Below are 14,548 nucleotides of genomic sequence, written 5' to 3'. Positions count from 1 at the left end.
GACTCTGACTTGCCTGACATTACTTGAGACTTGACTTGAGACTTGAGGATAAAGACTTGAGACTTGCAAAACAATGACTTGGTCCCACCTCTGGTTTAGACAGAGCCCCCCTTAGCGAAGCAGACAAACACTGGTCACATTAACGCATGTTTTGAGTGGACCAAATGTAGGTACATAGCACACGCACCGGACAAAAAGAAAGCATCCTTCTCTGCTCCTCAGACGCAAGAGGAGGGGAGCAAAAGCTCAGCCACTCAATGTCCATAGAGCTAGAAGCTGCAGGAATGACCGTGGGAAAATGGGCAGCATTCGGGCACAATCAGGAGAGAACTGTGTGCAGGAGGGATGCACAGGCAGACGATGAAGGTCACCCACTCGCTTTGCCAAAGCGAGAAGCATATTATATAATATTTCATATCCAAGACCTAATGGGTTCAAAAAAGGGGGCGCTCCAGCACCAAAGACAAGTCCCCTGCAGGGACACTGTACTTAAACTTTATTGTCATGACACATGTACAAATACAGGGTATCGAAATAAATTCTGCATCTAATCAGAAGTGCAAGAGCAGTAGGTGCAATAAGAGCAGATTAACCTAACCACAGGTCTCAGCTGGCAAACCCCTTTTAAAGAACGTATGGCGAGGGCATGTGCACCTGGTGTCACCCTGTCAAAGTCAATATGACAAGCAGATATAGCTACTAAATAAACCTTAACTGTAGAAAATGAAAGGGCCTCATCCAGCAGCTCCTGCAGGAATGTCAACACATCCACAACAGAGCACTGGAATTGGAGAGTGTGGCAGTCTCAGCAACATCGCTCCAAGGCCTGCTATTTGTGAGGGTACCAGCCTCTAGTGGACGCTGCGGTAGCAATCAAGATTGACCAGGTAAGCATGAAGGCACCACAGATCCGGGTGTGGGTGAATCACAGGTGAGAGGAGGTCCCTGTGGAGAGGAAGCTGCCAAGGACTCACTGCCAGCAGACCAATTACAGTATCTCTGCATACCATGACCTTGTGGGCCACCAAGGGGCCACTAGAATCAGAGAAAGACACTGGTGAGGCTCTCTCTAGAACTGGAGATATCATTGCCACTGAGAGGAATGCATACAGGAGCACGTCTGGCCATTGGTGCGCTTGCACGTCCATGCCCAAGGGTGCAATGTGGTCAATTAAGGAGAAGAACAGGGGGCAGTGAGTGTTTACCCTGGAGGCAAAATGATTGGTGCAATTTGCGCCTTGCCAAACAGATCCCAAATCTGGGCCACTATCAAAAGGGTGGAACCTCCATTCCCTCACCAGAGGACCCCCTGTGGAGAGAAGGTCTGGCCCCAGGTTCAAATGGCCCATAACATAAGCGGCTCTCAAAGACATAAAACGAACACTGCACCATAACAGTAGAGAATAAGACAGATTCAACAGGGGAAGGGAGCGTCTTCCTCCCTCCCTGTTTATGTAAGAGACCTCTGTTGATTTGTTTGCACTGACTAGGACATGCTGGCCCCTCAGAACTGGACAGAAATGAGCTCCCATTTATGCATATCATCACCGGCCATCTGCCGGTCGCAGCAGATGGCCCCACCCCTCCCTGAGCCTGGTTCTGCTGGAGGTTTCTTCCTGTTAAAAGGGAGTTTTTCCTTCCCACTGTCACCAAAGTGCTGCTCATAGGGGCTCATATGATTGTTGGGTTTTTCTCTGTATGTATTATTGTAGGGTCTACCTTACAATATAAAGCGCCTTGAGGAGACTGTTGTTGTGATTTGGCGCTGTGTAAATAAAATTGAATTGAATTAAAATGCTTGAGAGCCAAGAACACTGCTAGCAGCTCTTAGTGGTTGATGCACAGATCACACTGGGCTGTGGTCCAGATCCCTCTCACTGATGTGCCCTCACACAGTGCTCCCCACCCCCTTAGGGAAGCATCTGTGGACACCACCTTGTGAAACAACACCCTGATGCAGCACCCCGGCTCCCTACAGGACCAAGAGCTAGCATGCAAGATGCAGCACTGAAACAATTCAAGTGGCACTACAGTGATCATAGAGTAAATCAGCAATGAAATGCAGCTGACAAACGTGCACAGCTGGAAAGCAAGCATATTTCCAAACCGAGGACAGAAATGTGCTGACTCTGAACTAGCAAGCTCTTTGAAAGTTCACAGAGAAACCCAGTGCCTGAATATTTGACAGAACCAGAGGCAGCTGTGTCGCCACCTACTCTCTGGAGCAAGCTACAAGAGCCCAGTCATCTACATAAGCTAAGATGCAAATGCCTCCCTCTCTGAGGAATGCCAATGCTGCCTCGGCACATTTTGTGAAAGTGCGAGGAGCGAGAGACAACCGGAATGGCAGCGCTAGGTATTCATAGCCTACGCCCTCGAATCCAACCTCAGAAACTGCCTGTGGTTCGGGTGTATAGCCACATGAAAATAAGCATCTATTAGATCAGTTGGTTTGAAACAATCTTCCAGGCCGACTGCATTCAAAAGCTGATTGTTAGCATCTTCAACTTGTACCTTTGTAAATATTTGTTCAAGACTCGCAGGGTGAGGTCCCAGCGGGCTGTCATCAGGAAACAGCAATCTGAGCTCCTGGTACATCCGGAACATAGTGACGGAGCTCATGACTCGGATGAAGCCGGGGCCCCAGACTCAGATTGGAGAGGGTCATGGAGTGCGACAACCGTATGTCCCAGCACTTTCCCCACAAACACCACCTGTCTTTCCAGCCTCGAGCGCCGGAGCTAGTGACAAAATAACAGGCTTCGGCTCCATCAATGCTCTCATAGCGTGGACAATCTCAAGGCAGACGGGGCACGCATCGTGCTGGTCCCTGTCGTGCAAAGAGAAACCGCACCCCTGAGGACAGGGGCAAACAGAAGATTTCTGCCTTGCTTGCTTTGATTTGGTGTCCATTCCAAAACGCTAAGGAAAACTCGAACTTATCGCTCCACGGGCATCCTATGCACCAACTGTGCATTGGAGGCCAACACCAACAGGGGCAGTTAAGCTAACTTCAAGGCGGCAGACAACAGAGCTAAATAGAAGGGGGAGGATGCTTATGTGTTGTGCCGAGTGAAACCACTGAAAGGGAACCAGAATTGCTTTATTGAAGAAGTCTTGAATCTAGGAATTGCAAACAAAAACTCATCAACTAAGCAGCAAGGTAATTCTGTGGTTCATTAAGAACTGATTTGTTTTTGGAGCCAGCACAACACCCTGTGAAGTGATGTAAACATAACTGTGTGTGAGTGAGTGAGAGCGCTGACCTGCCAGGTCTGAGCAGTGACTGGTCCAGCAGGTCTGGACGATTTGTGGCTCCGATTACAAAAACCCCACCAGATGAGTGCAGCGCATCAAGCTCAGCCAACAGCTGAGACACAACTCTGTACAAGAAGGCAAGTAAAATTTATCGATGGTACAAGAGCTGAGCACAGTAAATTATGTCTCTCAGTAGGGCTGCCACAAACGATTGTTTTGATAGTCACCGATTATTTTTGCGATTAGTCAACTAATCAGATCATCATCCGTTGGACGTAAAACGTACAGCTTATTGCACCAGCAGCATCTGCTCTTATATAACTATCATTAGCTGACAGCTTTAAGTGTTTAAGGTCTGTGCTAACTAACAATAAAGACAAGATGATAGTTTATTACATTTTGATGAAGTTTGCAGATTGTTTCGGTGAAGTTTAATAAACTCCTTGCTATCTCAAATATAACAGGACACCGGAGTAAACTCTGGAGCATCTCACACTTCTGATAATCAGCTGTCTGCTTGAAGTTTATTCAGCTGTGTAAAAACTATAACTTTAATCTCAGCCAAACCGATTTACTCAGGAACAAATAAAATACTAAAAAAAGCCAAACAATAACATTTTAAGTTATCTAAGTGACTCATATATCATGTTTAACCTGAGTAGCGAAAGACGGCGATGGGTTTGAAAACAGCCGGTGTCACTAGAGCCGGTGTTCTCACGGCTCTAGTTAGCCTAGCCCCCGGCTAGCTATCGAGCTAGTGGGTAACAGACGTCTCCGAAAACGTCGGAGTGCTTTTGAAAATATGCGGTGTCCTGATAAACTGAGCAGATATTTGAGGTTTACACAGCTACATTCTCCCTGAAAATATGTTAAACGTTTATTTTGTGACCCAGAAAGAATAATAAGAGTAATGTTAAAGCTAACTAGCTGCCGCCATTGTTGGAAACTGAGCTGGGCTGCGCTATTAATTCTGGGACACAGTTTCTTCTTCTTCGGGGTTTAACGGCAGCTGGCATCCTTGTACATGCAGTGCTGCCATCTTCTGTTTCAGTCCGTTATTACACTCTTAAATCCTACTACTCATTCCTGCTTTTGTGATCTTACAAAGCTTCAAACGACGCGTCGACTATTGAATCAGTCGTCGACGATTTTGATAGCCGACGTAATCGTGACTAGTCGACCAATCGTGGCAGTACTATCTCTCAGTCAAGGTGCCATAGAGTGCCTCCCAATAATGAAAAAGATTCATTTCTTTTGAACAAAAAAAAAAAAAGAAAAATCAGAAACAACAAATATTATAAATAATCAAACAAAATAAAAATGAAGGCGTGCACACACCTGTCCATCACCCCTCCAGAGTCTCCACTGCGCCCTCTGCTGGGAGCCAGAGAGTCTAGCTCGTCAAAGAAGATGACGCAGGGAGCTGCTGAGCGTGCTCTGTGGAAAACTGATGGCAATCCACATCACGTACAAAAATATAACATTTACTTAAAAATGTGTTCCAATTTAACTCTGGGTGATACGTTTCTGGGAACAAGAATATTATTCACTGTAAATGCAGCAAAACAAAAAAGAACAAACAGGAAGAGACGACAGTTTGTTTGTTTTTTAAAGTGAGCCATTTTAAAAAAATAAACTTCAATTTTTTCGGTAATGGCTTAAAGAAGGAGCGGCACTGTCCAGGCACTCTGCCATGTTAAAATGAAACAGTGTTCCAAGACAAACAATAATGTGGCTTTATAGTAACTCAGTGAGTTTTCAGTCTCAGACGTTAGCTTGAAACTAACAACATTACCAAAACAAATATGGTTGAATGTAAAGACTAAGAAACACCTTCTCTGATGTTTTCTTCACTCTGACCCACGTACATGTTGATGAGCTCTGGACCTTTGACACTAAAAGACAGAAGTAACAGTGTCAGTGAACAATTGCTGATTCTTTTCAGCGTGACGCCTTTCTGCCTGTTTCGTTCCTATGAAGTGGAACGAAATCTACCTGAGGAAAGTCATGGAGCACTCAGTAGCCACAGCTTTGGCCAACAGAGTCTTTCCTGTCCCTGGTGGTCCACACAGCAGGATTCCAGTCCGGTTCAGATCCAGAGACAAGAGCTGAGAACACTGCAAAGGAAGCTGAACCGTGTCTAGGATCTCCTTCTTCACATGCTGGAGACCGCCGACATCCTCCCAGCGCACATTAGGTATCTACTCACAACACGGACACAAAGGACAACAACGTGGTGAAACAAGAAACAGCTGCTTCTTTCCAATTTATTAAGCTGCACCTGTGACACATGAGGTGTGTGTGTGTGTGTCTATACAACAGGAGTGACTTAAACACAACTCTCCACTCTCACTGTAAACAAACAACCCGATGACACACAGAAGTCTTTACTGTTATATTCACTTTTTTGTAAATAATGAATATTATGTTTACACAAACAAAGATCACTGCCTGTTGTGTCAGTTCATTTTTCCAAACATGGACTTGAATTTCTAAAAACGGAGTAAAGGTTATTCCGCCGCTTTGGTCGACTCCACCACAGTCTGCCACAGACAACCATTCATGCACAACAACTTGTGTGTGTGGCCTTATTAGGGGCGCTAACAACAACGACAGCAAAAATGGAAATATAACGGTCTTTTAGTCTTTGGTCACCTTCGGGGCTCCGATGGCCTTGGACAGGGTGTCCTGCAGGATCTCCAGAGCAGAGGTGAAGTCCTGGTTCAGGATGGTCACTCCGCTGGAGCACAGATCCTCCTGCTGCCGAGCACCACTGCACAAACAACAATAAAGACGGAACTACAGGCTGTTCAGTGAGACGATCAAGTATTCACACAACAACAGTGGGCGGTAACCTACAGCATAGAACAGCCGTATTTAAGACACAGACAACAGGATACGTAAGAGGCAAAAATTTACAAAGCAGCACTGTACCAACTGTTGTCTCCACAGTTCTTTAAGCACGAGGTATGCAGGGGTGAGGGAGATATGGTGCTGTGGAGAAGAAGCTCTCTGAGGGTTCTACACCAGGGGTGGGGAACTCCAGGCCTCGAGAGCCGGTGTCCTCAGCATGTCCTCAAGTTCTCCAGAGGCCTGGCAATGAACTAATCATGTGATTCAGGTGTGTTGACCCAGGGTGAGATCTAAAACCTGCGGCCCTCGACGCCTGGAGTCCCCCACCCCGGTCTACACCTTTTTCCAGGAGGCAGAAGGATGTTCAGTCGAGACCTGAGAGGGGAGCATTCAAGCTTTCCATACTGAATTAGAGCTTCAGACACAAAAACCAAGAAGCTGAGAGCACCGAGCTTCAGCGTTTAAATACCCCACCACCTCGCTGTTTCCAGGACCACAACCTTCAAAACCAACATGTTTCAGAGACTCGGTTATAGACTACAGGTGATGAAGTATGACACATTTGATCTGGACTAGAAGGTAATCTTGTCCTGTAAGACGTAGTTATTCTCACCAGCTGTGGATCAACCTCCTGTAGGCAGCTCTACCAGCCTCAACCAGCAAAGCACTGAGGTCCCCCAACACGAAACCCTGTGGAGCAGAGGAAGAACATGTGGACTGAAACAGGAACCACACTCGGGAAGGGCAACCAGCATCCAAATCCAGCCAGCTGTGGCAACACGGGAGCAGCTAGAAGAAGCTTTTTGGCTTCATGGTTAGAAACAACCTGAAGCCTCCCCCAGAGTAGCTTTACAGATTTGGACCAACACAGCTGCCTAACATGTTGTCACCTGAACGCCTGAGCTTTAACAGTTCATTCTGCCCCAGTGGTGGTGTGAGTAGAGTCGATGTCATTACTCACTGTGGTGAGTCTGGAGAGGTTCTCCAAGTTGACGTCCTTCCCTAAGTGCAGGTCTCTGCTCAGGCTGGACAGCATGGCACGCCGCTGCTCTTCAGTTGGACTCTCTATTGCTACCTGATGGACAAACGCTGCCATGATGCCTGCAGGCAAATCTCGAACTTTGCAGACAGTTGCCACCATCACCACACTGAAAGATAACCAGAGACATTTGATTATATTCTGAGCCGTGGCTCACACAGGAGACTTCCAGTTTGACTAAAAACACTTCAAGTCTCTGCTGCTCGGAAGCAGAGCCGAGTGAAAGTGCAGCTGTTGGTGTGGCGCCGAGTCATACTCTGCGCTCCTGTAGTGGTGCGTGGTTTACAGGTAGGGGAGGTAATAAAAGGAAAGCTCATTTCATCAACATGATCACCTACTCGTCGATGAGCTAGACCAGTGTATTGAATGAGGGTTAGAGGCAGTCACTGACCTGGTGGGGGCGCAGCTGAGCAGCTGGCAGAGCTTTGCCTGGACCCTGCAGTCGCTCTCGGCAGCCCCTCGTGATCTGAGGACGAGCTGCAGGTTCCTGAGCAGCAGAACGCAGGGCTGCAGGGCCTCGGCCCTCTGAAACACTGACGCCAGCTTTACCTCAGAGGCTGCAGGACTGTCAGCGCACAGGCTCACACAGTCTACCTGCAAACGAGGAACAACAGCAGCCAAACAATACGTTGCCTTTTATTTAAAGACAAAATATTCTCCTGCAGAGAGGAATCATGAAGAATGTGCTGGTGTCTAATTATCTTATCACTCTAAACCTTGAGCACAGCTGTTGTACCTTCAGCAGGTGGAGGTTTAGTCTGCCACTTGCTGCCCTCACTGCTGCCATCTTTCCACTTCCTGCAGCACCGTGAAGGAGGACCGTGCAACCAGACAGAGAGCTGCTGCGAGCAGACATGCAGCCAACATCAGCAGTGTGCCATCATGTTACTGAACTAGGTTTGTTTATGTGAACTTCAAGCTCAGGTCCTATTGAGTTGTATTTTTCACTGCCTGATGTTGTAAATCGGAGCAGACAGGTCGGTTACCTGTGCTGCAGGTGAGGCAGGATGGTGTCGATGAGGAGCTCCACAGTCTTGTTAAGGCCTGGAGGAGACAGAGCTGCTCCCTCCACGAGAGAACATGGGACGGGGCTGTTTATAGATGTTCCCTGAGGAGATGGGGGAAGCTGTCAGAGCAACAACGCTGACTAACAACAGCTTAGATTTAGAAAAGACTGCACTGTGAGCAGGATCCCTGCAAACAAACAGTCTCATTTACTCGCTGTGATAAATCAACAGTGCCTGCAACCCTGTTACCCCCGAGATAAGGCAGTGCAGGCACAGAGGACGTGAAAGACACACACACGAACGAGGGGCAAAAATAATAACAAAATGAGAAGGAAAGAAAAACTACAAAGACAGGAAACATGCCAACAAAACACTGAAGATGGAAATGAGATCAAATAAAGAAAAAGTGCATCTATTGTGAGTCAGGGCTCCCCTGAGCTAGCGCCCTCAGACACAGCTAAGCTGCTGTCTGACACTTTGGGAAAAGCCTTCATTGGACAGACAGGAAGGCAGGGACACAGGGAGGGAAGCGGGTTGGACTCCAACCCAGTGAGCTAAAAATGGGTTTATTCAACGGTTTAAGTAAAGCATTGAGATCAGCTGGCTGACATGGTCACTAAACCATATCAGAAGAAAGCTTTTACAGGATGTGTTACACTGAGGTATTCACCAGCTTCACAGCATTCAGCTGCATCTGAGCAGACAGTCCAACCCTGTGCACTTCAAAATGAATTCTTTTAATTCTATTTTGTTGTACTTTTTCAACATGTTCAAAATAAAGATTCAATCAAATCAAATCAAATGGTACACAGATGGATTCTTATAGAGCGCTTTTCTACTCTCCCGGAGTCCTCAAATACAACACGCCGCATTCACACAATCACACCCATTCACTCTAAACTGAGTGCTTTCTAACTACATCCACACTCCAATCATCGGGGAGCAACGTGGGGTTAGTATCTTGCCCGAGGATACTTTGTGGAGCCAGGGATTGAACCACCAACTTTCCGATCAGTAGACGACCTGCCCTACACCTCCTGAGCTACAGCCACCCATGAATGCTACTTGAACCAGTAGTCACACAATCATTCATGAACACCAGTAACCCAGTTTCACTGGCAGCGTATCCAAAATAAGTGTTGAACACATCACCAACTAAACGGATGTGTAGAAGTGCTGCTGCATGAAATTTTCAACAAATGTCGACAACTACTAATTAAATCCACACATGCAAAGAAATCAAACCATAGACGTCCATAAATGATGAAATGCCACAGGGACACAGTACTGAACACATGAAGAAAGGGAGCTGCAAACAGGCGCCAGCTGAACCCGATCAGTAATCAGAAAGCAACACTCAGTGCACATATCAGCGGGTTCAGTCCCAACTGATAGCCTATAAAAAGGTGTGTCATTACCAAAGTGTCACACAAGAAACAATCATACTTCACAGCCTTATTGTTGCAAACATACTGATGGCATCGCTTACAGAAGAATTTCTAAACTGCTGGAGACCAGAACATCAGCTCCCCGTGAACTGGCCTCGACCAGCTGCTGCCCTCAGGATTTCAGACAGAGTGAAAAGAATTACTGAGAGTTGTCCGAGGGGCCGACATGTGCAGAGCTACAGAAAGGCTTAGGACCAGCAGGTGCATCAGTGCACTCAACCACCCTGACCTGCATGTGCGCTTACCACGCAGGACTCCATAGCTGCAGACAAAGCGTGTTTTAAGCTTGCTGAAGAACATTTAGACGAGCCTGTGAAACACTGGTCTGGTCAGATGAGGCCAAAATCAAAGTCTCTGGATCCAACAACATACCGCATGTTTGGAGCGCACAGAGGAAATGAAATAAAGAAGAATGACTGAGGTTAGCGGTCACTGTTCACCACATAGAGCGAGGTACGCTGTCTGCTGGCCAAGTAAGCTCCTCCTCCTTCTTCTCTTCCTGCAGATGAGCATACCTTCTGCACCCTGAAGAACAGCACCGGACACCTGAAGACGTTCAGAGGACACATTTTTCACTGAACAGTCAGACAGTGATGCAGTGCATTAGCTACGGCAGTAAACAGTTTCTAACTGCAGCGTCTCTGGTGCCCTCCAAAGAACACACAGCATCCTCCACTGCACCAAAGAATAAAACAGTTAAATGTGGATTTTTAAACATTAGTTTTCTCTCTTCTGAGCTTTGTTGATTTACTCTTACAGCAATCTGATGATTATGATGGCCTAAACGAATCCACACATTAACAGTCTGGGTCTCTGGTTGCTTAATAAGCTGTAGTAGGAGATTGCAGCCACTCCTGCTCCTCAGCCTGTGTGTCGACGAGAATTCAGAATTCAATTGAATTTATCTGATTTCTCAGGATTTTTCGGCCTATTGTTTAGAGCTCAGCTCAGACAAAATGATTATTGTGGATGATTCCAACATTAATTTAGAAACTTACAGCCTGAGAGTGGTTTTTGATCTATTAGGCTCAATTTGCTTCTCTATAAATGTAAATGAACCCAACCACCAATGTTCTGACATTTAACAGTATTCTCTGAGAAACCTCGTCTGATATTTCATTTATTAAAATGTTTGAATTATTTTTTCAAAAGTTTTTATCTTGAACAAAACAAGTGCTCCTAAGAAACACTGATCTGATTTAGGTAATGAGCATAAAGACTTGTCTTATTAACCAGTAATAAGCGGCACCTGTGGATCCCTTCAGGGGGGGTCTCGAGCAGGTCTGGATGGTTTCCAGCTGGAACGGTCAGAACGTCTCCTGGTGACACCAGCCTGAAACGAGCCCAGACAAACTGCTGGAGTAAAACAGTGCTGCTTTCTTTCTACATGTTAAGGACACTGTTTGGATGCATCAGTCAACCTGGGCGTGCAGAAATGTTGAGCCAGCAGGTTGTCATAGCAGCCCAGGTTGTTGTAGGATGGAGAGGTGACCAGCTGGATGTGGAGCTCGCTGGCATACGGTGGAGAAGCCGAGCGGCAGAACGTGTCAGAGCGACAACCACTGGGTTGTGGAGGAGGGGGGTCCCACCTCTGAGACCAGACGAGAGACAGAAACAAAAAAACCAAACACTGAAGGTTTGCTGATGGGATGAAACCTTTTTTTTTTTGCTTCACAGCGAGAAGGTCCTGGGTTCAAATTCAGGATATTTATGGTGTGAAGTGCACAACCCTGGATAACTTTAAGAAGAAGGATCAAAATCGTTTAACTGATCAAATATGAGTCTTCAACAAATATACAATGCCTGCTGGCGACAGTTTTTTCCTGTTGCACTGACACTTTATTTGAATGAATTTGGAATCCTGGAATAGAAGAAACTCTTCCAGATTAATGGATCATCAATCAGACCTGTACAAAAAGAGCGACTGGTGAACACTGGCACTAATGCAGTCCGTCAGACAGCTGATTCCTCTGTGAGCACCCGCTGAGCGTTAAAAATGTAAAGTCATTTAAAAACCTGATATTCGAATGTATGTGAAGAAACAGACTTGCTCACAGCTGTGCAGTAGTTTATTTATCCGACTCTGCTGCATCCAGCTGGTGGCTGTGCTTATAGTTTTCCAAACACGTTTCCAAGTCGAACATACTGTTTGTGGCCCATGTCTGGTAAGGGTGAGCAAAAGGTTAATGACAGGAAGCAAACCCTGATTGGTTCATACTCTTACCTACTTTTTTCTAAAGTGCGGACCAATTCGAGAACAACGGGCCCGTGGGCACAGACGTGTGACGACGGGGCAACCAAGAATAAAACTGATTTACTGGGAGTTACCGTGCACTTACTCTGAAAGTCAGCCTGGCTCTCTCAGTCTTGGATTAGTGTATGGGCTTACTGTTTAGGTGTTGTGTTCCTGACATGATTTAACTACCTCCTCACAGCAATGCACTCCTTGGCTGCAGCTGGTGACATTTCTTCTGCTCTGAAGACTCGCTGTGAGCTTCTCTACATTCAACTAGTTTGCTCATCGAGGCTACAGAGCAGAGCAAGGACGACTGCCACCAGGTGCAGTCCACCCACAGCACAAAACGCCCACTGTGCAGATGGCTGGCTAATCTGTTATCTGGTTACAGTTGCTCGTTTACTGAAATGTTTGCAGAGTGTGTTGAAGCACCTTCATCCTGAGCATAAAGCTGTTTACAGGGATCACTTCTCCTCCAGTCATGTTGAACCACAGAGGAGGTGATATGAGGCCCAGGTCGTCATGGCTCTGTAGTTCTGGACTTGGTAGCAGATCCATCACCACCACAGAGACCAGCCTCTCTCTGCAGATGCCCCCCGTGACATCGCCCTCTCCTGTGGGTCCTCTGGATTCGCCGAGCTTCGACAGCCGTACCCACTCCTGGTTGAAAAGCCCCAGTCTGAGAAGCAGCTGTTTGGTCACAAACACACAGCTGTGCAGGTCCACGGCTACCCCATATTGTTCTTTGAGCTCGAGCCATCGCTGGGTGTCCATTACCCGAACTTCCACTCTGCATAGCAGTGGACACGGGACACCTGGGAACCCAGAATCCAGCACGCTCCTGTTATCAAGCAGACATGGGCCAGCACAAAGGCCATCAGCGTAATGAGCAAAGTCTGACACACAGAGTCTGAGTGGCCTGCAGGGTGGGGGGGTGACTGAATCCCAGCAATCTGTCAGAACCAGAGAGGTATCAGCTGTGATCCTGCCCTGTTTTACAGGACTGCACTCCAGCACCAGCAGCTCCAACAGCTGATGCTGCACCATGAACAGAAAACAGAAGCAAATCAGTCTGTATTCTCATACCTCCATCATATATTTATTTCAGAGCTGTAACAAGAAGCTGCTCAGTGGAAAATGATTCACTGCGATTATTAGAATCAGTGAATCGCTGAATTTAGAGCTTTGAACAAAACAAATAACATGCGTCTTTGTCTTCAGCTGCCACATAAACATCAGACTATCAAAGATCCAGATGAGCGCATTGTGTTTAAAATATTAAAGGGCGGGCGAGATCAAAATGATTTCACCATAATTCTAACATTTACACGTGTAAGTAAATAAAGGGCCTTTTCCATCCTCTTCTTACTAACATGACGTGTGAATCTAAAGCAACAAGCATCACAACACGAGTCAAACATAAAGCACGTTAGGCTAACATGCACTGTGGAAGTAACATAAACACGGGCACGTTTGTTGCTAGCTAAAACAAACATTATCAGTTGAAAACAGAAATGATGTTTACAGCTTTTCTTCACGGTGGGATTCTAAATCGATCTGACTCTGAACATCACCTGTCCTGGGTCTTCTCCCAGGATTGTATGTCGGGGGAGCAGCAGCGGGTCTCCTTGCCGAGCCAGCAGCCAATGTCCCGGGCGGCAGAGTTCCAGCAACCTGTCGGTGAACTGCTCCGATCCAGCCAGGCGGAGGCTCTGCCTGCTGCGGGCTCCAACTACGACTCTGTCCAGGCTGACGGGCTCCACAGCTCGGACGGTTCCGGTACCTCTGAACTGCTGGAGCCCGTGGTGCCGCAGGAAGAGCCGGCTGGCAAAGAGCCGAACCCGTGGCGCTGACTCCGTGTTGGCTGTAGGACAGGTCACTCCGTCGGCCGTCTCTTCTTCGTTAGTTTGCTGAACACGCAGTAAAATGCCCGTCCTGCCGGAGCTCTGAGGCCCCTGAGGAGTGAAGAGGACGGTCGGCGGATCCGTGTCATTTAGGAAGACACGGTCCAAGTGTGGTTTTAACATCAAAACATCCAGAGGACTGAGGTGAGACGGGAAAGTCTCCAAATAACTCAGCTCAACCTGAACCGCCATAACTAATCTTCTTCGGTCCCTCTGCTTCTTCTTCGTTCCGTCTCAATACTGCGACCCAGCGGACGAGTAGAGGAACTACAAGAGAACCTGAGGACGAGCTCGATGCTCGGGTTTTCGTTTCTTTTCATTACATCTAACGATGTACTGCCCAGTGTTGGGCAAGTTACTTTGAAAAAGTAATTAATTATAGTTAGCCTACTAGTTACTTCTTCAAAAAAGTAACTGAGTTAGTAACTGAATTTACAGTTATGTTTTCATTTTGACATACTGTATTAACACAATTGATCTAAAATCAGACAAAAAACAAAAAAAATGAGTAGAAAAAGTTATATTTGTTACTGTAACAACCACAAACATGTTTTTCATAACTTTAAATGCAAATATAAATTGTCAGTTTTAAAATCATATGCACAAGTTTTGCAAACAACAAAGTTATTTGCAGCCATTTACCTTTTTTAACCATGTCAAACTATTTACAGAACCATCAGCTGTTCTGCATTAAATAAGACGCCACACAAATTATTTGTGCCACTCCAAATATTTCTGCCTGTGTCACTGCTGTTTCTACCTGGAGACAGCAGTCGCCTCATTGTTCTGACACACAACACAAA

At 46.5% G+C, this 14,548-nt stretch overlaps 1 protein-coding gene across 3 annotated transcripts in view; it reads right to left on the bottom strand.

The window, feature by feature from the left end:
* pex6 (peroxisomal biogenesis factor 6) overlaps positions 1–13,997 on the bottom strand; it is a 21,091-nt gene extending 7,094 nt beyond the window's left edge. For 2 of the 3 annotated variants that reach the window (XM_005753382.1, XM_005753383.1), the window contains exons 1-15: positions 13,416–13,997; positions 12,274–12,879; positions 11,027–11,196; positions 10,855–10,938; positions 10,046–10,151; positions 8,137–8,258; positions 7,887–7,992; positions 7,542–7,744; positions 7,073–7,259; positions 6,725–6,801; positions 5,914–6,031; positions 5,254–5,459; positions 5,092–5,153; positions 4,597–4,705; positions 3,267–3,383 (exon numbers count right to left, since the gene is read on the bottom strand). In XM_005753382.1, the coding sequence (XP_005753439.1) occupies positions 3,267–3,383; positions 4,597–4,705; positions 5,092–5,153; positions 5,254–5,459; positions 5,914–6,031; positions 6,725–6,801; positions 7,073–7,259; positions 7,542–7,744; positions 7,887–7,992; positions 8,137–8,258; positions 10,046–10,151; positions 10,855–10,938; positions 11,027–11,196; positions 12,274–12,879; positions 13,416–13,937 (2,795 nt within the window). In that variant the 5' untranslated portion in view covers positions 13,938–13,997. Of the gene's footprint in view, positions 1–1,748; positions 2,831–3,266; positions 3,384–4,596; positions 4,706–5,091; positions 5,154–5,253; positions 5,460–5,913; positions 6,032–6,724; positions 6,802–7,072; positions 7,260–7,541; positions 7,745–7,886; positions 7,993–8,136; positions 8,259–10,045; positions 10,152–10,854; positions 10,939–11,026; positions 11,197–12,273; positions 12,880–13,415 lie in introns of those variants that run through there. The other variant, XM_005753384.1, reaches the window with a different exon arrangement.
* Between the last annotated feature and the right edge of the window lie 551 nt (positions 13,998–14,548).

The sequence above is a fragment of the Pundamilia nyererei genome, unplaced genomic scaffold, assembly GCF_000239375.1.
Source record: "Pundamilia nyererei isolate P.nyererei 1_Seehausen unplaced genomic scaffold, PunNye1.0 scaffold00424, whole genome shotgun sequence".
NCBI classification, from domain to species: Eukaryota; Metazoa; Chordata; class Actinopteri; order Cichliformes; family Cichlidae; genus Pundamilia; species Pundamilia nyererei.
This window is presented reverse-complemented; position numbering and strand designations above follow the sequence as displayed.